At 54.3% G+C, this 21,347-nt stretch overlaps 6 protein-coding genes across 6 annotated transcripts; 3 read left to right on the forward strand and 3 right to left on the reverse strand.

The window, feature by feature from the left end:
- Nucleotides 1–738: 738 nt before the first annotated feature.
- Nucleotides 739–3,452, reverse strand: POSPLADRAFT_1044099 (hypothetical protein; the record flags this gene model as incomplete). Its single annotated transcript, XM_024478458.1, has 19 exons — nucleotides 739–826; nucleotides 860–970; nucleotides 1,077–1,256; nucleotides 1,288–1,312; nucleotides 1,381–1,450; nucleotides 1,497–1,518; nucleotides 1,616–1,645; nucleotides 1,707–1,807; nucleotides 1,971–1,989; nucleotides 2,027–2,063; nucleotides 2,143–2,167; nucleotides 2,253–2,296; nucleotides 2,370–2,395; nucleotides 2,487–2,525; nucleotides 2,563–2,679; nucleotides 2,792–2,929; nucleotides 3,016–3,065; nucleotides 3,200–3,278; nucleotides 3,364–3,452. The coding sequence occupies 19 exons, from the start codon at nucleotides 3,450–3,452 to the stop codon at nucleotides 739–741; spliced, it is 1,290 nt and encodes a 429-aa protein (XP_024343557.1).
- Nucleotides 3,453–4,331: 879 nt separating this feature from the next.
- On the reverse strand, nucleotides 4,332–6,004 carry POSPLADRAFT_1044100 (hypothetical protein; the record flags this gene model as incomplete). The annotated part of the gene is made up of 7 exons (XM_024478459.1): nucleotides 4,332–4,422; nucleotides 4,492–4,573; nucleotides 4,695–4,955; nucleotides 5,010–5,081; nucleotides 5,132–5,362; nucleotides 5,412–5,713; nucleotides 5,781–6,004. The coding sequence occupies 7 exons, from the start codon at nucleotides 6,002–6,004 to the stop codon at nucleotides 4,332–4,334; spliced, it is 1,263 nt and encodes a 420-aa protein (XP_024343558.1).
- Nucleotides 6,005–7,772: 1,768 nt separating this feature from the next.
- Nucleotides 7,773–10,534, forward strand: POSPLADRAFT_1166711 (hypothetical protein). The gene is made up of 8 exons (XM_024487933.1): nucleotides 7,773–7,833; nucleotides 7,883–8,024; nucleotides 8,080–8,314; nucleotides 8,370–8,832; nucleotides 8,882–8,958; nucleotides 9,006–9,195; nucleotides 9,249–9,686; nucleotides 9,777–10,534. The coding sequence occupies exons 1-8, from the start codon at nucleotides 7,818–7,820 to the stop codon at nucleotides 10,166–10,168; spliced, it is 1,953 nt and encodes a 650-aa protein (XP_024343559.1). The 5' UTR covers nucleotides 7,773–7,817; the 3' UTR covers nucleotides 10,169–10,534.
- Nucleotides 10,535–13,945: 3,411 nt separating this feature from the next.
- On the forward strand, nucleotides 13,946–14,423 carry POSPLADRAFT_1053383 (hypothetical protein; the record flags this gene model as incomplete). The annotated part of the gene is made up of 3 exons (XM_024480401.1): nucleotides 13,946–14,131; nucleotides 14,193–14,246; nucleotides 14,280–14,423. The coding sequence occupies 3 exons, from the start codon at nucleotides 13,946–13,948 to the stop codon at nucleotides 14,421–14,423; spliced, it is 384 nt and encodes a 127-aa protein (XP_024343560.1).
- Nucleotides 14,424–15,115: 692 nt separating this feature from the next.
- Nucleotides 15,116–18,121, forward strand: POSPLADRAFT_1044103 (hypothetical protein; the record flags this gene model as incomplete). Its single annotated transcript, XM_024478460.1, has 6 exons — nucleotides 15,116–15,887; nucleotides 15,922–16,173; nucleotides 16,239–16,484; nucleotides 17,235–17,479; nucleotides 17,529–17,648; nucleotides 17,699–18,121. The coding sequence occupies 6 exons, from the start codon at nucleotides 15,116–15,118 to the stop codon at nucleotides 18,119–18,121; spliced, it is 2,058 nt and encodes a 685-aa protein (XP_024343561.1).
- Nucleotides 18,122–19,459: 1,338 nt separating this feature from the next.
- POSPLADRAFT_1133013 (hypothetical protein) lies at nucleotides 19,460–20,183 on the reverse strand (the record flags this gene model as incomplete). The annotated part of the gene is made up of 2 exons (XM_024484288.1): nucleotides 19,460–19,870; nucleotides 19,896–20,183. 2 exons carry the CDS (start codon nucleotides 20,181–20,183, stop codon nucleotides 19,460–19,462), a joined length of 699 nt encoding a protein of 232 aa, XP_024343562.1.
- Between the last annotated feature and the right edge of the window lie 1,164 nt (nucleotides 20,184–21,347).

A 21,347-nucleotide genomic window follows, 5' to 3' on the forward strand; every position in this document is an offset into this window, starting at 1 on the left:
GATAAGCGGAAAATGCTCCTGCTCTATCAGCAATCCTCCAAAGGCACGTAATTTCCCTTACCATATCGCTGAACGTCTTCGAAGGCCACAATGCCTCACCGCTCGGCAACTGGTTCACCGCATATCAACGCCACTCCTGCGACATGAACGAGGAGACCTTTGGCTTTGTTGACTGCGTGCAGAGGCTTGGTAAGTTGACTGCCTCACAGTCCACGGTCTACGTCCACTCGTGCGATAGCCATCCACGACGAGGTCAAATACCGATTTTGGACACACATGGATCGTCTCGACGCCACCATCCTTGCGACACGCTCACACTTTCGAGTGCTCTCAAAGCACCATCCAAGGGTGATTTAGACTCCGTGTGGGTGTGGAATGCATAGAGCGACCAATATTACAGGTGTCTGCATAAGCTCGCTCGCCGACGCGCCTATGTCGTGTCGTTCCTCGCGTTGTTCGCCGCTCTGTTTCACGCCGAATGTTGAGAGGAACGAGAGCGCAGTGAGCGTTGTGAATTCAATCTGGAACGCATTGTGGTTTGCGTAGATGATGACCAGCTCAAGGACAATAAGGCGGAAGTATCGAGCATGATGGAGAATGCAAGGCGTTGGATAGCGGCAACGTTGACGAAAAGAGGGTTTCGAGAGGGCTATGTGTAAATGGTGAAGCCTGCCGGTCCATATGCGGGCGGAGAGGACCCTGTATTCGATCTTCTGGCGGATACACAGGAGGAGGATTTCATGAAGGATATTTATGATACTTGTTGGTGTTCGTCATACCTGTAGGGAAATATTTTCCTCGTGTAGTACTAGCCCAGTACGATAGCCTATACTTCGCAAAAATATCAAGTTTATTCCACGGCTGAAATCTCGTATTATATGAGCCTTCGCCGTGTCGCACGACCGTCTCCACGATCTGCAGACTCTCTGGCTCGCCAGACGTCCGCAGAAGTCCCCTCCGTTTGGGATACCTGCTCGGCGCGCGGACCGCATCGGTATCGCAGGACATCGGAGATAGACACAGGTGAGAGCAGTTGGCGGAGACCTTAAAGTCTTACTCACGCAGGATGTGCTCACGTATGCTGCCTGCCAGAGCCTACCGGCATCTCTCCGAGAGCAATCACGTCTTCTGGTGCTGAGGCCCGCTCGGTACGTGAGGCTGTAAATCGCAAGACGGGCGCAGCTTGTGCTCTAAGGTGATGCCGCACGTTCAGTCTGAACCGCATGTATTCGGGGCGCGGGATAGACACGATCAGCCTTTGCAGTAATTGAATTATATCGCACGTACACTGCGAGGAGCGAGTTCACGTATACTGTGGATTGCATTGACGGATGAGAATAGTCAGGCAGACTATGCATGCAAGGAGTACAGCCGTCGCACCGGTACATGCAGGGTCGTGCCAGTGGAAGATATCGGACACCATCAACGGGTTGTCGTGCACTCGGAAGTACTACCCGCAGAGTCAGCGACTGCATGACACTGCGGACAAGACGCACGAACTGTCGCAAACTGCAGTGCCTGCACGGCACTGTCACAGTCGGTACTGTTGAGCCTCCGCCATCTAAGCGAGCGCAGCGGGACGCACATGATAAGAATTCCGCGATGGATCACGTACATCATCAGTTTCGCAAGGGTGTTGCCCATCCTATGTGCGCGGCGTCAGTATCTCGTAGATAATGGATATTGGATATCAAGATATGGCTTACCCGCGAAATTGTGTCTTCTCGCCATGCAGTACGCAGGTGAGCGCTGTAGTGATGGCAGCGTCGGTCACGAGTGCAAAGACAACCTGAAGCGACCCAGGCACCTGACACAGGGCGACTCAGTAGAGTCGGTAGGATGTGAGATAAATACCCCACAAGTACGCTGCTCATGACCGTGCTGAGCCCCATGTCATCCCTATCGCACCCGAAGCGCACGATCAGCGCCTCCCCTTGTTGCGCCAGACGTGTACAATCACAGCCACGCACCCCGTTTCGCAAATTAGTGCTAAAGAGTCAAGATGCGTATCAATCGCTGCTGTTACCTATCGAAGAGATAATCCGACACACCAATTCCAGAACCTGCACTCACGGGAATAGTAAATTAACGCTGCGAGAAGCAAACACATGCATAGGCGGATATAATGAAGGGCAGGCTTACCGACGCTCGCGAGCGCGAATAACAACTGCGATGTAAGCGACATCAAACGCCGACATGGAGTATGTTCACTGAAAGACGACTTGAAGGAGACGGATATGGACGGCACGCACCATACATGCGGAGAGCGCCACCTGACGCCGCCGATCCCTCACAACTGCTCGAGGCATAGAAGAGACACAGGGAATAAGTGCCTTGCCGAGCGACTCTCATGAAAAAAGAGAACGCACGCCGGGCGATCTTGTGGATGAAGAAACTGAAGCAGACATGAGCATACAAACACTGATGGGTGTCTAATAACGTCGTGCTGCGCGAGCCGACCGGAGCAGGTAGAAGGGTGGGCATACCATTGCACGGCAAACACGACGATGATCTGCGCAGTTTCACTATAGTTCCCACAGTACCAAGTACGTCGCTACATACCGCGACGATGTGTTCAGCCTGGTGTGTGTTACACGGTGAACGTCGTGCGCGGATGAGACGAACTGCTGTGTAAATCGTGGTGGAGAAATAATGGGGAAGCGGCGTACTCTAAATGTCCTGTAAATGTCACCAGGAACATATCATCAGTGCTCCATCATGCCTAACAATACAGACATACCCCTTTATTCGTACAAGCGCGCTTGTGTCGGCATGATTGAGTACAACGTACCACGAGAAGTTCTGTGTGCGAAGGTGCGTAAACTGTGGTACTTGATAAAAAACCTCGCTCTCGGCTTCTTTCATATCCTGTACAATCGACGGGAAGGCGCTGCCCCTGGGCTCGGCCCTCGCGAGTCGTGTGTTCTGGCTTTGAAGGACGGCACGAGGCAGTATCACAGAAAACAAAGAGCGAAGGGGGACGATATGCTAATGTAAAATTCAGAATGCACGTACGTTAGCTGTGAGACCAATGCGTAGTGTGTCGAGGGCCCTATGCAGATGTCCTAGGTCAGACGTGTACAGGACGACGCATAGTCAATGAGAAAACAAGAGGCAATGACGTACCATAAGAGCGCAACCTTAGAGCATAACGTCAGCACGAGCAAAGCGCAGAATCGAGACGACAGAAAGTACGCACCATGGTTTTCTGCCAGGATGAATCGGCCGGGTAGTTCCAGGCGTAGAAGAGACTCTGCGCGCATGTAAGACCGTACGCCCTGCTGAGGTTATCAGATTCTGTCGCCGTATGGCGATGGGTAACGCAGAGAAGTGGAAGAATAAGAGAAAGAGTACATGACTCACAGCGAGGAGAAGAGCACACCGATGAACACCTGGCCCATAGTGCTCTCGAGGTCTATATCGCCGTCATGCAGTTGTAGTTGTGTGGTCATAATTGCTGCTAGTAGAGCGTAGCGGCACGGGAAGGTGGGTGGAAAAGTGTAGGTAAAACTTATATTATCAGCAACGAAAGCTATAAATACGAGCGAGACCCGGTCTTTGCGGGCGCGTGGAAACTGGGGGGACGCAGAATGTGATGAAGGTGATGAATGCTGTTCACCGTGGTATATAACAGGGAGCAGGCTCCAATGGTGATCCGTCCAACGTGCGGGGACCATATGGGTAATGACGGCCGTGTCTAAACCCCAGTGCGAGCCTCACCCCACGACGTGTCTTTCTTGTCTGAAAGTAGGCATCTGAATGCGGAAGTTGTGATGAACACGTAGAATGACAATCCTTGATACCTGCATGCATCGTACATATGATACTAATTGCATGTGTAGTTTGAGTCCTGAATGCGCAGTATACTATGAGATATGTTGTTCAGCTATGGGATGACGGCGAAGAGGAAGTCGACCATACGGCGAAGGCAATCAATGAGATGAAGCCGCGAAGGTTGCACCTCCGATGTGTGATCGAGAGAAGATGGTCGCGACGGTTCGGCGGCCGATACAGAAAGCTGAAACGGGTGGCCTACCGTCTCGCCGGTCGCCACGCTAGACGTCTCGTGAGAATTCCGGCATCTCTTCCGACACGACCGCAGGCGTTCACAGTGATAGTGTGCTGTAAATCGCACCGAGTTCACTGAAAGCTTGTGTCGGCTAAGGAACGGTGCTGCAGACGCAGCTTGAGGCATAGTTTGGATATAGTGACTGGAATTGAGGGAAATGAGGTTGCTGTGAATAAGGAGGAAGCTGTAAAGTACACAGCGCGTATAGCGTTCGTCGGATAGGCAATGTGACATAAGTTGGAATCACAAGCTAGCCCCATCACTACCAATCATTGCCAGAGCTCTCTCTCGCGATTCCAATACTCCCACTCAGGGCGCGAGTCGGGGTGCTGCTCGAGAGGTTCACAAAGGTGCTATCAACGAGTGCCATCAGCAGATGCGTCCAGTAAATACAGCACCATCCAATATGTCAATATACTCACATTGAATTCGCGCGCATGCGTGGAACCTGCGCGTCCGACTTGAAGATGACAGTCATATCCATATCTAGCCAGCGCTTTGAGTCTCGATGAATGATCTTTTAATTCTAAGATTCACACCTGCAATCGGCCGGAATAGGTTTCCCCTCTGACGTTCGATGGATGAATGCTTGGTCTCTACACGGGCGGAGGCGCAAAAAACTCACCGCGTTCTTTTCGTTCGAGCCACCAAAATGGCAGAGTGTCTTCGTACAGATTTCTGATGCAGTCGTGGCAGAACCATTCCTTTCGCGACCAATTGCGGTAAGGGTCGCGTGCGACATTGAATAGCTCGCGGAGCAACGAGGAACAGTCCATGGCGCGAGCCGCTTTACCCATTCCCCTGTCTTGTTCGTTGAGTCCAAGTTTTCCCTTCAAATGCCGGTAGTTGGCGACTATCAACTCTTGCCCTTTCAAATAGTCCCAATCTTGTCAAGAGGTGAACCAGAGCCATGATGCAGGATGATATGATCGTAGCTCACTAGTTTCGTTGTAAAGATATAAACCAGGCTTGATGCTTGGGAGAAAGTAATATGCCTTTTGGCAATGAGCACCTACAAAAGAAGAGGTCAATAGCCTTTGGCCGATAAGTTTTCAATCATACACCGGTCGTTCTCGCCTGGAGAGCAGTCGACAAAACATAGGCGATATTCCTTGCCTGCATGGCCGATTTGCCGAAGTTGTAGGATCTGCTCGAGTGGGCCCATGAGGAATTTGGAGAACAGCCCGTCGTCGGTGAGATAACCTCCTCTGAATATGGGCTTCGTGGTTATCTCTTCGTAACATTGCAAGATAGCCCGAGGTCCAGCAAAGAGGTATAGTCCGTCAAAGTCATCTGTGATAAGTCAGTGCTAAACATTGCGACGCATCCTAACACGACTCACAGACTTCAAGGGAGCCTATGATGCTCCCTTCTGCAAAGGCTACCCAACTGCCAAGTTCCGTAAGGAAACATGATGCTGCCCTGAGCTGCAACAAGTCAAAAGCATTGTACCCCTGCAGAAACTTCCTCTGTTTCTCCAGGTTGTCATTCATTGCGTTCTCCTCCAGCTTGTAGTCGGATTCTGGAGGCATGCTGCCGAGGCCGTAGAGATGAGAGACGAGCCAGGCACGATACATGGCGCGCCGGAAGCGGAATGATTCGGTAGGCGTCAGTGTGCTCGTCCGCGACGTCCTGTCCTTCTTGCTACAAAGTCCGTGCGACGATCAACACGATCGAGCGGAGATAGACTGCTGCAAGACGCAGAACGCACCGCCAGCTGAAGAGATCTTCAAGCGATGCAACGACGCTGGCGTTCAGCGTGAGGATGCGCTCTTCGTCTCGCGTGATTGGCTGGTTTACGACATCGTCTTCGCTTGGCACCTCGTCGACGAGCTGCTGGAGGATGTGCTGCGACTGGCAACGCGCGAGACGCAGGGCCTGTGGCAGGGCGGCGATGGGGTGGCCGTACGGGTGTTGAGCGGCGCGGGAGCTCATGGCGGGCGGAGGAGAGATGAGTAGGGGGCGCGAAGACGAAGATGAGATGTGTTCATAGGCGCGCGCTAGAGTGGCTTCTGCAGGTCACGATGCGCAGGGAGCAACCCATAGAGATCTGCGTTCCGTCGGGGCAGATAACATTGAAGCCTAGAGCGGGCTGGATTGTGTGTGCGGCGAGAACGACGGATTCCCTCGATCGGAGGACGGTGCTGTCGACTTGTCAAGATCCCAAGAGCGGGCGCGGAGATCCAGAAATAAATGTGGCTGATCCGTGCGGCCCCACAGTGCGTGCGATGAGGTTCCACGAGCACTATAGTGTGTAGTGCTGTGGGAGTCTTCAAGGATGAAATTCAACTGAGATGGACTTGCACCTGCGAAGGTGTCCAGCCGATCCACAATTCCCGAGGAAGCACATCCTTTGAAATGGACAACAATGATGGCATCATCGCAACGTGCAAGCATACTCGTTTTGAGACACGGCTATAGTGAACTAGGAAGCGGGCACCGAATCTCACCTTATTCACCCCGAAATAGTAGGGACATGCGTCGTTGCGGCGCGAATTTACCCAGGCAAGAACGACTCGTGAGGCAGAAAGGTTCAAACGATTGGCACACAGCAACTGGTTGTACTGATAGTATATGCTGGGCCGTCTCTGCGAGAACAAGTGGATGGATCCAGAGACCCCTCGAACGCGAGAGAAGGAAGTGATACTCTATCCTGCCTAAAACGCGCATGAATATCGATTTAGGGGACAAGAAGCGTACCAGTTATATGAGATCCCCGACCAGCCAATGAAAAGCATCACCGCGCAACGCAAGCTGACAAGCACGAACAGATGGGGATGTGTGATCTGGCTTCCGGCAACACAGCAGGTCACATTCCGCAGGTATATCACCGTGAACTCAGTGCGAAAGCTTTCGACGGGCAGCTGGAAGGACTCCAAGCGGGCGTATGTAGGCTGGCTCCAGATCACGTGCGCGTGCTCCATGAGCGGCGGCCAGGGAGACGGTCAACGACGACGACGATAACGTCGAGGACACCGACCATCACGCTGACGACAGTGTTGACACCGAGCTGTACAACGCCCGGTGCCTTGCATCATCCGCATTCAGTCCGGGGAACGTTCGTCTGTCTCCTGGGCGACTGCAATCGCCTGCAGCAGCCCTCATAAACGGCGCCGTTCGCCGTGTCTTGTCAACATCACATACCCTTCTCCGCGCTCGCAAAATGCAGTCTCTCCTCTCGCCGGACACCGATGTGTTCTCGACTCCCCCGACGACGCCCAATGGGCCCCACCACGAGCTCCGGCCATCGCTGTCGAGGCGGACGAGCAGACCATCGAATCTCCGACTGGAGAGCTCGGCTCCGGAGTGGGCCCCCAACGTTGTTCTCGATTTGCAGCATTCGCCGGAGCTCAGAAGGCTGGCGCAGCCCAACGGCCACGCGCTCTCGCCGCTCGCACAACCGCCCATGGGAATCACCTCGACGCTGACACACCCTGCCGCACAGTCCACGCCGTCCTCGGCTCTAACAAAGCCTGGGCCCTCCCATCACGCTCATCTTTCTCCCCACACAGCGACTGCGACATCGCCCTACTTTGTTCACTCCCAGCTCCAGGGCGTTACCTTCCAAGACTACCTCCAGGCCAAGAAGTGTAAGGCCATTCATGACGCCCGCATGGACCTCCACTCCGACGGCACCGTTTCCGAGCCGTACTCCCCCCACGCTTCAGAGTACGGCGAACACGACGAGGACGACTACGCGCGCAATCTGACCCGCCAGCTCGCGGAAACGGCCGTCGGCGTCCGAGAGATGAGCAAGCAGCTTGGTGCGTCCTGTGCGCGCGTTCCGTGATCAGTCGCTCATAGTCACCCCAGGTCGTACTCGCGTCCACTCGCACATCCAGAACGTCCTCATCGTCACAAAGGCCCGCGACAATCGCCTCATCAAGCTCACCCGAGAGCTCGCACTTTATCTCATGCTCAGGCCCTCTTCCTCCAACCGCCGCGGCATGGTCGTGTATGCGCCCTCCTTCCTGTGCATCTGCGTGCCCGCTGATCGCCGCCCCCATTAGCTACGTCGACGCGCAGCTGAAAAACTCAAGACGCTTTGACGCTGCAGCTATCGAGCGCGAGCACCCGGAGTTATTCATACCCTTCCCCCGCCGCCGATCATCTAGCAGTTCCTCAGCAGCACCCAACGGGACCAAGGACGAGAACGCCTATGGCGTCATGGGCGAGGGCCAGCTCCGGTACTGGACCGCGGATATGTGTAGCCGGAGCCCACACCTGTTCGACTTTGTAATCACCGTGAGTGCCGCCTTCACTCTTCCTGACTCTGCTCTCTCATCACACCTTCGCTCAGCTTGGCGGCGACGGAACCGTGCTATTCACGTCGTGGCTCTTCCAGCGCATCGTGCCCCCAGTGCTGCCATTTGCCCTCGGCTCCCTCGGCTTCCTCACCAACTTTGACTTTGCGGACCACCAGGCCGTCATGGACGGCGCGATCGACGCGGGCATCCGCGTGAACCTGCGTATGCGCTTCACGTGCACAGTATACCGCGCCATCGCCCCCGGCGACGAGCCGAAGAAGCGGCGCGCGGTCAAGAAGGGCGACACGGGTGAGATCCTGATGCGCAACATTGAGCGCGGCGGGTGGGAGGCGCTCGAGGGCGGGTGTGCTCCTGTGTTGGACAAGGAGGGGCGGACTGGGAGGGACAAGGAGATCATGTGTTTCACGACGCGGCCGGTCGAGAGCTTCGAGGTGCTTAACGACCTCGTTGTCGACCGTGGCCCGAGCCCGTATGTCAGCCAGCTCGAGCTCTTCGGTGAGCGCATCTGCATCACCTGAGTATAACGTCGCTGACGCGCCTGCAGGCGACGAACATCATCTCACCACCGTCCAGGCGGATGGGCTGTGCGTCTCAACGCCCACGGGCTCTACTGCGTACTCGGTACGTGCATTCTGTCGTTTCCCTCATCGTATGCTCATGGCCCTCAGCTGTCCGCCGGAGGGTCGCTGGTGCACCCCGAGATCCCGTCCATCCTGATTACGCCCATCTGCCCGCACACCCTGTCCTTCCGGCCAATGCTACTTCCCGATAGCATGGAGTTGCGCGTGTGCGTGCCGTTCAACTCGCGCAGTACAGCCTGGGCGTCGTTCGACGGTCGCGGGCGTGTCGAGCTTAAGCGTGAGTGTCCATACATGTGACGTCTATGTCGTTCCTCACGTTATGTGTGATAGAGGGCGACCACATCAAGGTGACTGCGTCCAAGTATCCTTTCCCAACAGTCTGTGCGGATACACAGTCCACCGATTGGTTCAACTCGATCTCACGTACACTCAAATGGAACGAGCGCGAGCGTCAAAAGTCATTCGTCGTCGTCGAGGAGAGTCCGGCGCGCAAGCATCACAAGCGGCATGCGAATGGCGACGCACGACCGGGCTCCCCTACCTCGCCTACGCCTGTCCCGCAAGACGAAGGCGACGACCAGAACCAGGACGAGGAGGATGAGTGCTCCGAGGACGGCGAGGAGGATGAGGAGAAGTACGACATCGATGACCTTTCCTCCTCAGAGTCGCCGCCCGGCGCGGAGGTGGTCATCCAAAACAAGATGCGACCATCAGAAGAGTGGATCGGTAGGGAGAAGGCGCAGGAGGTTCAAAAGCCGGACGCGTCGAGTCAAGCAGAAGCGGAGTACGCCGCTCGCGTGCTGACGACCGGCAATCCTGTCATCGAGCTCTCGCATGCCAGGTCGGGCTTGCACTCAGGGCTGGAGACACCAGATCGTTTCGCGGGCCCGCATCCGCATCCGCCTCGTGTCTCGCCGCGGCACGTCGCATTCGCACCCTCGAACGAGTCCTCGTCGTCCTCGCTTGTGTCAATGAGCCGCGAGCCGACGGTGACCGCACGCCGCGAGCGTGGGCCTCGCGATGAAGTAAACGGGAACGGGCAACCGAGGCGGTCGGGGCAGTCGCGCAGCCGGACGCCGCGCATGAGGGAAACGGAGTCTGATAGTCTGAAGACGCCAAGAGGGTTCGAGCGGAACAGGTCGAGGAGCAGGTCGAGCGACGCTCGCCGCGAGCCGCCACGCGCCCAGAGGGCGTTTGCCGTATGGGGGCAGGACGAGAGCGACAGTGCGGCCAGTGACAGCGACACATAAGGACTGTGGTGTGTGAAAGGTGGACGAATGGATGTATAGATTGCTTTAGTCTCTTTCTCTCGTTCTCGTATTCGCTCACGGCGCATTGCACTCATCATGACACACGTAGAGTCATCGGGCATTCATTGGTTGACAGTAGTATATATCCCACATTCGCGTAAGTACGTCGGAACAGAAGCAGTACCAAACCGCAATTTGTACTATAGCTTGGCCTTCTCTACTCCATACAGCCCTGCGAGGAGTAAGATTATACGTGGGGTTCAGTCACAGGCAAGGGTGTTGGGACCTTGGCTATGATGAGACAGGCAGCGAAGGAGGCTTGAAGATTTATCAGAAACAGACTCCGAGAGCAAACTCGACGTCGATAGGATTCGCGCCTTGATCGAGGCCAAATCATGGGCGAGATGGTTGCGGACGTCACGTTCCCGTTCCCGTTCTTGACTACAAGGACTCCATAGAAGGTCACGCTCCATCTTAGCACTCGCTTCAGCGAGTTTCGTAGGATCTCCTGACCAGGTTGCAAGGGCCCTAATGACGCAGCGCTGGCAAGTAGAGATGGGCTGGGCATGTACGTATACGCCGTGTAGTGGCGACGTGCGTGCATGGAATACGATATGCGATATTTTATCCTCTGACAGATGTTCGGGCACGAAGTCGTATGCGCTGATAATTTGCACCTAAGATGCCGGCATAGTCAACCCATGTGTACGGTCTGTCCACGTGTTAGCGACCTCACTAATTCGTAGGCTCCCCGAACACTGTCTCAAGGATCGACGATGCACGCCAGACATTGGTATTCCAACTCGCGCACAACGTGACGATCTGTGACTCGGCTCACCTCCCAAAATGTCAGGTGTATCGACTTGACCACCTCCATCGTTCTGACGCAGGAGTACCTGTCCAGGTTGTATCTTCGAATGTGCAGCTGTACGGGAAATACCTGCGACTCGCATGTTGCCCTTCGGTTGTATCGCCATACACGGGCGCGGTGCTTATTGACAGCACCCTGAGCCCCGCAATCACGTCTCCGTCTTCTCACTCGCACAAGCTTGCGCGATCCTCTACTTTTCCAACAGACAAATAGTCGATACTGTATGTCACGGATAAATCCATGCGGTTCAGTGGTCCGGGCGGCTGACCTGGTGCGTGCTACTCATTTTCATATCATTTGCCTCCCCTTTTCTTCCGGAATGCGCTGCTATTATCCTCGCCAATCTGTACGTACTGGGCTCGGTACCGAATTGCAAAACTATCCTGTGATCCTCGGAGAATTCGCCATACGCGCAGTTGCCCAATGCGTGTAATCGCCACAAGGTGTGACTGTGAATCCTCAGACCATCAACTTGCCCTCATGCACTTCTATCTCGTACAGCAATTAACTTGTCATCGTGATTCCCAGCCGCACCATGCCGAGCTGTGCATTGACACAATGATATTCATGCACCCTCTAGGGCGTCAGTGATCTTATTGTATATCTGTACGTCACGTTCCTGCATAGAGTCTTCTGACACCAGGCATGCCTGCCAGCCATCAGGACAGCGCTCGATGGAACACAACGGTTCTGCAACGAGGCTGCTAGCATCGCTGTCCTTTCGACACTGCCTGATCATCATGAGTAGTGGCTGCAGCTTGATGGCGCACGCCCGTGCACTACGCTTAAGCGTGATATCCCCTCTCGTCAGTCTAGGTGCACGGAGGCGCTTTCGGGACCCTGAACCTCCACGAAGACCACACTTCGGTGAATCGTCACGCAAGAAACCCTATTGTAAACTCGGATGGTATGGCCAGCTGGACACGAGCCAAGGTGCTAAGCAAGCGAGAGAAGGTCGAACCGACCTAGAGCACGCAAACGAGGCCTGCTACAGTGAGCCTTCCATTACACCCGTTATCTCCGTGCACGCTGTTTCCTGGCCGTTTCGTTTAGTGACATAATCTCCTATAGTGAGATCGAGAACCAAGACGTCGACTGCAACTCAAGACGGTCGGCTCTGGGGACGCGTACAGAAAGCTGTGGATGGACGGGATCACGTAAAGCCACATCCCGCGTCTTGGATGCTCGAGAACGGCGCGTTAAAGGTGCGTCAGTGCTTTCTTCTGATAGCGCATACACCGCTTATTACGGCCATACGAAGACATTTCTACAAGCGCGATCGAAACACGGCACACAACTGAGTTCAGTCTAGCGCAAGTCTTTGCAGAATCGTTACTACGCGACCTAGGGCTACTGACATGCGGAGCGCGTAGCGAAAGGGGGTCTCATGTGGTGTCGCGGTGACTTGAGCTCAGTATGCTCGGCCTCAGTGCGGGTTCGAACCAGAGCTGCATAAAAGCTTCAGAATGAGGGTGTCGTCTCCAAAAACATCACTCACCTTACAACGTCTCTGGCGGGATGCCTAAAGACATATCTTCGACGGTCAGATACCAACAGCAGTGCAGGGTTGAGTCTCGCGGCCAGCGTCGTTATCACCCTTACAAGCGGTGCGAGCATCCTTGCGTAAGTGCATGATCGTTGTTTTGTGTCAGTGACGGGTCTGACATATTTTGCATGCTATCACCAGTACAACTGGAAGGATGATAGTGTTTCTACTGCGGTATATCTTGTATACTATCATCGAATCTAATCAGAGACTGACCTTTCTGTTTAGGTTGAGGCTTCGCTCCTAGTTCCGGAACTTCATGAGGAAAAACGATCGTCTGACCGGATGGTGCGGCCGAGCGCCGTTAATTGCTGAGTACTGTACTGAGTGATCTTCTCTCTGCTGATTACAAGCTGAGCGACGACTTGTGTGTAGGACAGCCCACGAGGCCTCGTGGATAATAGTGTACTTACCGACCAATATCTGTTCCACTGTCGTCGTTGTTGCTTTGTTTTTTGCTTTTCTGGCTATTGTTTTCGTTCAATTCAGAGTGTTATTGCCAAAGATAGGGCGCGTTCTACGTGACGGACACGTCGGAGAGTGAGGACGCGTGACGTCAGGTCGGGGGCTGGGGCTGAGAGGGTTGTGCCCCGCCCGCTGTGGTTCATCCTTCATGTTAACACTGACCCGCCATGGACCACACAGCAACTCACCCACCTCTCCAAAGTCCCATCGACGAACCCAACACTCGATTCAAACCGACGGAGAATCTTGCTACCTAATAATCGGTATGCTCGCGCACACCATCCAGCTTGTCATCCAGCTTGTCAATCATCACCGCTCACGCTCGCTCAGCGATCGGTGGGACCATCGGCACGGACATCTTCCTCAGTGCTGGTTCGATGATAACAGCGCGCGCCCTTCCCCTCGTTCCATATGTCCTACCTCATAGCTTCTCACACTCATCAGCTGTCGCGACTGCAGGTCCAGGGAGCGCACTCATCTCCTACTTAATTGTGGGCATCTTCTGCTAAGGCGTGGTCGTCATCTCCTTGTGAGCATAGCCTCTCCAGTATTTGTATTCGCTGATCCCTCACGGGGCATGCATAGAGGAGAAACAGCTCGTCTTCGGTAGCTTCGCCATCTTCGGCACTCGATTCGTGTCGCTCGCCCTTGGCTTTAGTAAGTGTCGGTTATGCCACGAGTCACCAGTAAAAGCGCATCAGGCAGAAATCAAACTTTACATCACCATAAGGAGTCTTCAGGGGGCAAGTTTGACTTAACCTTGCCTGCGTATTGCGATTGTACCGCTTCGTATGAGAGCTTCTTAGTTTGATCAGTGTCGTGCGCTTTTGTCGGCGACTATGTGATCTGCAATGTACGAGGGCTCTTGAATACGATCGTTGCGGACTAGGAGGAAATGTTTGGCTACAATGGCGAGTCCTCAGCTGCAGTGCCACCTCTCTTCGCTTTATCCTTAATAACTCGCGTATCCCTAGGACAGTCTGAATACTGGTTCGCCACCATCAAAGTAGTACTAGCCATACTGTTCATCATTGTCGGACTCATCTACGACTGGGGTGGTGTCCGCCACCACTCTGGGCCAGTGAGTGCTGCGCCTCTGATTGTGCGACAACACGCGTTCTAACAACCCCTCACCCGCCCAGGGCCTGGAAAACTTCCACAACGGCCAGGCCATTATCGGCGGCTTCTCTGCGCTCGTGCAGACCTTCGCTTACGCCTTCTACTCCTAGAATGGTGTCGAGCTCGTCTCGCTCGCTGCGAGTGAGTCTGCCAAGCCGCACCGAGCCATCCCGCGCGCCGTTCGCGCGACCTTCGTGCGCATCGTGCTCTTCCACATTCTCACAATCCTCACGATTGACCTCTGCATCGACTAGGACGGTCCGATGCTCCTCAGCTGTGCCTACGGTGCGTCTGCCTCGCGCACCCTCCCGTCTCGCGCCTATGTCTCGCCCTACCAACACTCACTCGCTCGTTTGATTGCGTGTGGCTGACTCGGACGTGACCGCATCAACTGTGACGGTCGTCTCCGTGCGCGCTGGCTTTGGCGCTGCAGCGCACGTTGTCAACGCAGTACACCTTACCACTGTGCTCTCCGCAACCAACTCGTGTTTCTACGCCAGCTCACGCATACTGCTTTCTCTCGCGCGTACCGAAAAGGCACCCGCTGTCCTGCCGCAGCGTGCCCGTACTTATACTCCTGTAAGTGTCTGCGTTGTTCCTCTCCGCCTCCTCTTGTCCGTTTTGCTCACTGTGTGCCCTGTGATTGCAAGCGCCACCCCCGCCGTCTCCTTCCTCTCCTTCCTCATCATGATCTGGGGCGCAGGCGTTATATTCACCTGGCTGCTCAACCTCACCTCCCGCGGATGTCGAGGTCATGGAGCACGGCGCCCCGCTTGTGGGTGTCGGCCAGTCGGGAGCAGATGAGCAGGTGGACGAGGACACGCGCGAGTACGACGAAGAAGAGGATACGAGTGCATCTGATGACAAGTATCGACCACACTGGCAGCGTACGGCCTGGGAGGACGGTCGCTGCCGCATGCATACGCTGATCGTGATATAGAATGCCATGGTCTTCCGGCAGTGCTCTGTCGGGGGTAGCGCATACCGAGGTACTAGCGGAGACGAGGAGTCAACAACCAAGGTTGGCCTGCCTGACGATGGCGAAGAACACACGGCTCCGTCCCTTCGTTCCCAGTCGCCAGTACTAATGGAAGGCAAGAAGACGCCGGTATCCTCGTCATCGGAGGACGCCCCAGATCCCCTCGCCGCTGACTCGGTTGGGCTCTCTGACGGCGCACTCGCGCATTTCCGCGATACGATGCTGTCCTCTGACATCGTCTCCGCGGTATTCGCCGACGCTGATGCGGAGAGCGCGAAGCATGCGCGGCTGATCAACGGCTTCTTCACCGTGCTCGCCCTCTGCCATACTGCTCTCGCGTCCATGGATCCCACCACAGGCGCCATAGCCTACAAGGCACAGAGCCCGGATGAGGCCGCGCTCGTGCAAGCGGCGGCGGACGTGGGATTCGTGTTCCGTGGGCGTGACAAGGAGGTTCTGACGCTGCAGACGCCGTTTGCGGGCGCGTTCGAGCGGTGGGAGCTGCTGAACATCCTCGAGTTCAACTCGCCGCGCAAGCGGATGAGCGTGATCGTGCGCAAGCTGGACGAGGAGGAAGAGGGGCGGCGGCTGTTCTTGCTGACGAAGGGCGCGGACAACGTGATCTTCGAGCGGCTTGTGCCGGGCGAGGAAGAGCTGAAGCGCAGCACGGAGGTGCATCTGGATGAGTTTGCAGGGCAGGGGCTGCGGGCGCTCACGCTGGCGTACAAGACTATCAATGGTGAGTGCTGATTTGGGTTGCGGGGATCTACCAGAGGTTCATTCTGGCGTAGAGGACGACTACAAGGTGTGGGCGCGCAAGTTCCAGGAGGCATCTGTCTCGCTCGATGATCGCGAGGCGAAGCTGGAGGCGGTGTACGAGGAGATCGAGGGCGGCCTGAGCCTGCTGGGCGCGACCGCCATCGAGGACCGTCTGCAAGACGGCGTGCCGGAGGCCATTGCGGACCTCAAGCTTGCTGGGATCAAGGTGTGGGTAGCGACCGGCGACAAGGTGGAGACTGCTATTGGTGAGCCATTCATTTGTCTGCGTTGACGGAACTGTCCTTACCGTGCACATTCATCACTCGTTTAGCTATTGGGCACAGCACGAACCTGATCGGCCGCGAGGACAACATCATCGTCATTCGTGGCGGTGTCGACGGGCAGCGCGATGTCTATACGCAGATGTACACTGCTGCCGAGGAGTTCTTCCCGGAGAGCGGCATCCTCGAGGAAAAAGGTGTCAGCCTCGACGTCGTGTCTGAGACGCAGCGCTCGTACCCGCTGCAGCGCGTGAACACTGCCGCGTCGGATCTCGTGGGGCACAACAATGGAGACCGTCCCGGCGGATTTGTACTTGTCGTCGACGGAGGCGGCCTGGCAACGGTAAGTACCAGAGCGCCCAGTTGATACCATTGCGCTGATGCACATATAGGCATTCGGTGATGATCGACACGAACACCTGCTGCTGCGTCTGGCGATGCAGTGCGAGGGCGTCATCTGTTGCCGTGTATCTCCGTCGCAGAAGGCGCTCATCGTGAAGCTCGTCAAGGACGGCCTGGGTGCGATGACCCTGGCGATTGGGGACGGCGCGAACGACGTTAGTATGATTCAGGCTGCCGACGTGGGTGTAGGAATCTCCGGTGAAGAAGGGCTCCAGGCGGCCAACTCGTCGGATTACGCCATCGCGCAGTTCAGGTTCCTCAGGCGGTTGATCCTCGTCCACGGACATTGGTTGTATGCTCGCAACGGCAGCATGTGAGTAGGCAGTGACACCTGCGGTATGCTGGCGTTCTAACAGGGTCGATACAGCATCGTGAACTTCTTCTACAGGAACATGATTTGTATCGGTGTCTTGTGGTGGTTCCAGATCTATTGTGCCTGGAGTAGTCAATAGTGCGTAGACCGACCACTGTGATGCGGGGCCTTTACTGACCTTGCGAACAGCGTCTTCCAATATACTTATCTACTCTGGTGGAACACGTTCTTCACCATCGCACCCGTCATTGCCATCGGTCTTTTCGATCGTATTGTTGGTGAGTCGGTCGTCCCGCTTCGGTTTCTGATGATGAGCTGACCACCGCTCTAGATGATCATGTCCTCGTCGCACTTCCGGAGCTGTACGCATACAGTCGTCGCGGCGGGTACTATGATACGAAGCTCTTCCTGGTCTACATGCTTGACGGTATTGTCCAGGTAGGTTATTTTGTGCGCTATCTTGTCACGGCACTCACATGCAATCAACAATTCACGTTGATCTTTTTCTTGATCTTCTACGCGTATGAAACGACGACGACGGATGGTTACGCCGTGTATCAATATGAGTTTTCTACAGCAGGTCATTAATCCAAGCGCATTGTACGGTTAACCCACACCCCCGCAGACAATGGCCGTTGCAGCCGTGACTGCCGCCAACCTTTGCAACGGACTGAACACGGCCGTTTGGACAGGCTGGGTATTCTTTGCGGTTGCGCTCGGCATTGTACTGGTCTGGGGATATACGGTGCGCTGATTTGTTACGCCGGTATGATCCTTGTTCTGAGATCTCTATAGGGTGTCTATTCAGCCATCACTCCTGGCTGGTTCTCAACGCCCATCTATGGTAACGACGCGTATCTATGGCCATCAGCATATTTCTGGTTCTGCATCCTCCTCACCGTCGTTCTGGCTCTTCTGCAGCGGTATCTGTGCAAGTGGTACAAGTTCGCTTTCTACCCCGCCGATGTTGATCGAGTGCGGTGGCTGCACAAAATCTACCCCAACCGCGACTTCTCTCAATACAAGGAGACCGACCTTCAGGGACTTCGACGATCTGCCTCGCAACGCTCTACCGCCATGGCTAAGCGGCCTTTCGCGCATTTCGCTGGCAGCCACACTGACATGTCTACGGGCATGCGCTCCCAACATCGCGGATTCGACTTTGCGACGGAAGAGAACGGAGTGGCACTGCAGCGCATGCAGACAAACCTTTCATAACGACAATCCGAGAGCCAGAAACATCCATTCCGTCGACGAAGGAACGGCTCGCTGCTTCCCTCCTTCTCGTTACCTCGCTCTCTCCGCCGGAGACGGCCGCCACCTGTCCCTGAGTCGCCTCCGACACCTATTCACGAGAATAGAATCTTATTACGCCCCGACGCGTTGCTGCGTCGTCTTAATTCATCTTTGTTTCTATTATTGTAAGGCCGCTTACATGTATCGATGATCCGGGTATGTACCCATCAATGACTACGCTCATTGCTCTTGATAGTGCTTGACTGGGACTTCAGATCCTGGACGGTGCTCTGCATCGTCCTGACATGTTTCGATAACGCACATTGTACGAATAGCTCCTTCACAATCTACCATCTTCGGATACTTTATTTGCTATCTCTGCTGAGGGCATATTAGAAGGGCGCTGAGAGTGGCAACACGTACATCGGTGCCACGAAGCAACAGATAACTCGTCTAGGATAGCCTCACTCACTGATCTTCACGCTAATGCAGCAGTGTGGGGTTGCGGGGCTCTGAACATAGTTGAAGGCCGCGACATCCTATGGCGAACATGCCTGCATCAGGAAAATGGGATGAACCTGCCTAGCTTAGAGGGTGACCGACAGCGGGCAGCATGGGTAGTATAGGGTCTCCGAAGTTCGGTTCGGTCCAGGTTCGGGCCCTCTAGGCTCTGAACCTGAACCTGAACCTCTGACGATGGTGTCGGACCGAACCTGAACCTGGACCGAACCTACACAGCCAGACACTCAGATAGACTGAGGTCCGCCTGGCTGGGGTCTGCCAGAACTTGAGATATATTTGTGCTACACTCCGCCTGGGGCGGACCTAGCTATATAACAACATCCCGAGGGCCCCCTCGGGCACTTATGTCCCAAGGGGGCCCTCAGGACAACACCTTTTTCTGATTTCAAATGATTCAATTTCGTCAAATCTCCTTGTGCTCATATCTTCTCCTCGTCATTGCCTCTTGCTCATCATCACCACCAACATTTTCACGATATCATCAATGAACCTCTCAAAACTTGTCACATGCCTCTTCCCTCCACCACCATTGTCTTCTCATTGTCAATGTTCTCTTCCATCCGCCTCGTCAATGTTTGCTTCCACTCATCATTATCAACATGCTCTTCCATCACCATCAACGAGTCATCACCGTACACATTGTCACTGTACACACGCCACCCTCATCCGTATTTGTGTCTTCATTGTCATTGGTTTCATAACTTCCTTCTATGCTGCCCATCCCTGTTGTCTCCACCGACACCATTGTCGAAGATGATTTCGGTACCACTTAGGGTTAATGGGACTGGGTAGGAAAGACTAGGTAGGGGATTCCGCTAGGGAAAACCCTAGGAAAGGCCATAGGGAAGGCCATAGGAAAGGCTGTAGGAAAGGTGTAGGAAAGGCCGTAAGAAAGGCTGTAGGAAGGGCCATAGGGAAGGTGTAGGAAAGGCCGGAGGAAAGGTGCAGGAAAGGCTGCAGGGAAAGCCGTAGGGAGAGTGCACAAAGAGCAAGTGTAGAGAAGACACAGGAAGGGGCGCAAGAAAGAGCACAAGAAAAGGCCTTGGGGCCGCGCATGTGCGTCCCGGATGCATAATGCCAGACTATGGATGGAAAGAGTTGGAGGTGGCTTTCTAACAAGTATCGTTTGTGAGGGCATGCTTCCCGGATGCACACATTCTGCACCGGCCGCAACTTTTGACTTACCTGAGCCTTGCTCGTGGGGGTGTGCTTCCCGGACGCACACATGGTGCACTGACCATAGGGGCACGTATAGATGTACTCTCACAAGGAATGGGCCAACGCTGTACCTGTGAGTCACACTGGAGCATGGATAGTACAGTACAATACATAGCTGTTTAATAGTTTTACACCATGGCACTAAAGTCCGAAGTGGGTCACAGAAGTAAAACGAATCAAACAAATGCGATGCGGGTAATGACAAAACATGTTGGCGGCACTGCAGACTTAGCCATGGAGGCGGTTGCAGAAGTAGATATAATGGCCCGAGCAAGGGGGGCAACTCGAGGTGGTGATGGTGCATGCGAAGAATGGGTGATGAATTGCCCGCAAAGATTGATAGTTTCCAGCACATGCTAGTATGGAAGGGTGGTTTGCACCCTAGGGGCCTGACCGGCTTGACGAGCAGCCAAATTGCCGGTATTGGTTGTGTTGTGCAGCACGCCGTGGATGCTTCCAATGGTATAGTACACTACCAATTACCAACAATGGCCCATTCACCACAGAACCCTAGCTATATAACAACGTCCCGAGGGCCCCCTCGGGCACTTTTGTCCTGAGGGGGCCCTCGGGACAACGCCTTTTTCTGATTTCAAATGATTCAATTTCGTCAAATCTCCTTGTGCTCATATCTTCTCCTCGTCATCGCCTCTTGCTCATTGTCGCCACCAACATTTTCACGATATCATCAATGATACTCTCAAAACTTGTCACATGCCTCTTCCCTCCATCACCATTGTCTTCTCATCGTCAATGTTCTCTTCCACCCATCTCGTCAATGTTCTCTTCCACCCGTCTCGCCAATGTTTTCTTCCATCCGCCTCGTCAATGTTTGCTTCCACTCATCATCATCAACATGTTCTTCCATCACCATCAACAAGTCATCGCCGTATACATCATCACTGTACACATACTCCACACCACCCTCATCCGTATTTGTGTCTTCATTGTCATTGGTTTCATAACTTCCTTTTATGCTGCCCATCCCTGTTGTCTCCACCGACACCATCGTCGAAGATGATTTCGGTACCACTTTCTGGAGTATCATTCATCGCCCATATCGTCAACTCCTCCGGTTTTATCATATGAACCGACTGGATATTGTATGTACTTCACGTTAATACACGGTTTCACATTCTTTTCTAAGGTTAGATCATGCTCATAAGGTTACACAGTTCCGATGGACTCCTGCTGCTCAATTACTTGTGCCAATTTCCGCTTTTTTGATTACATAAGTTGTGTTTGTGCATATATTGTCTGCTTACAAATCATTCCCCATTGATCTATCAAATGATCAGATCTAGTCTGCCCTAAACTACCCTGGTATATATATACCTTCACCTTTACTTCCATTCCCATTTCTTCTTCCATCCTTAATTTGTAAGTGGCATTTGTTTACTGTTCTTTCATACAATGCTGACATTCATACAGTCTCTACTCACAGCTCAACACACTCCTTTATACACAT

This window comes from Postia placenta, assembly GCF_002117355.1.
Source record: "Postia placenta MAD-698-R-SB12 unplaced genomic scaffold POSPLAscaffold_2, whole genome shotgun sequence".
NCBI classification, from domain to species: domain Eukaryota; kingdom Fungi; phylum Basidiomycota; class Agaricomycetes; order Polyporales; family Adustoporiaceae; genus Rhodonia; species Rhodonia placenta.

Excerpts from the sequence above, each read along its gene's own strand:
- POSPLADRAFT_1166711 (XM_024487933.1), top strand. Across the intron at positions 8,833-8,881 it reads CAGCCAGCTCGAGCTCTTCG|GCGACGAACATCATCTCACC; the intron begins GTGAGCGCATCT and ends ACGCGCCTGCAG. Across the intron at positions 9,196-9,248 it reads CGGGCGTGTCGAGCTTAAGC|AGGGCGACCACATCAAGGTG; the intron begins GTGAGTGTCCAT and ends TATGTGTGATAG.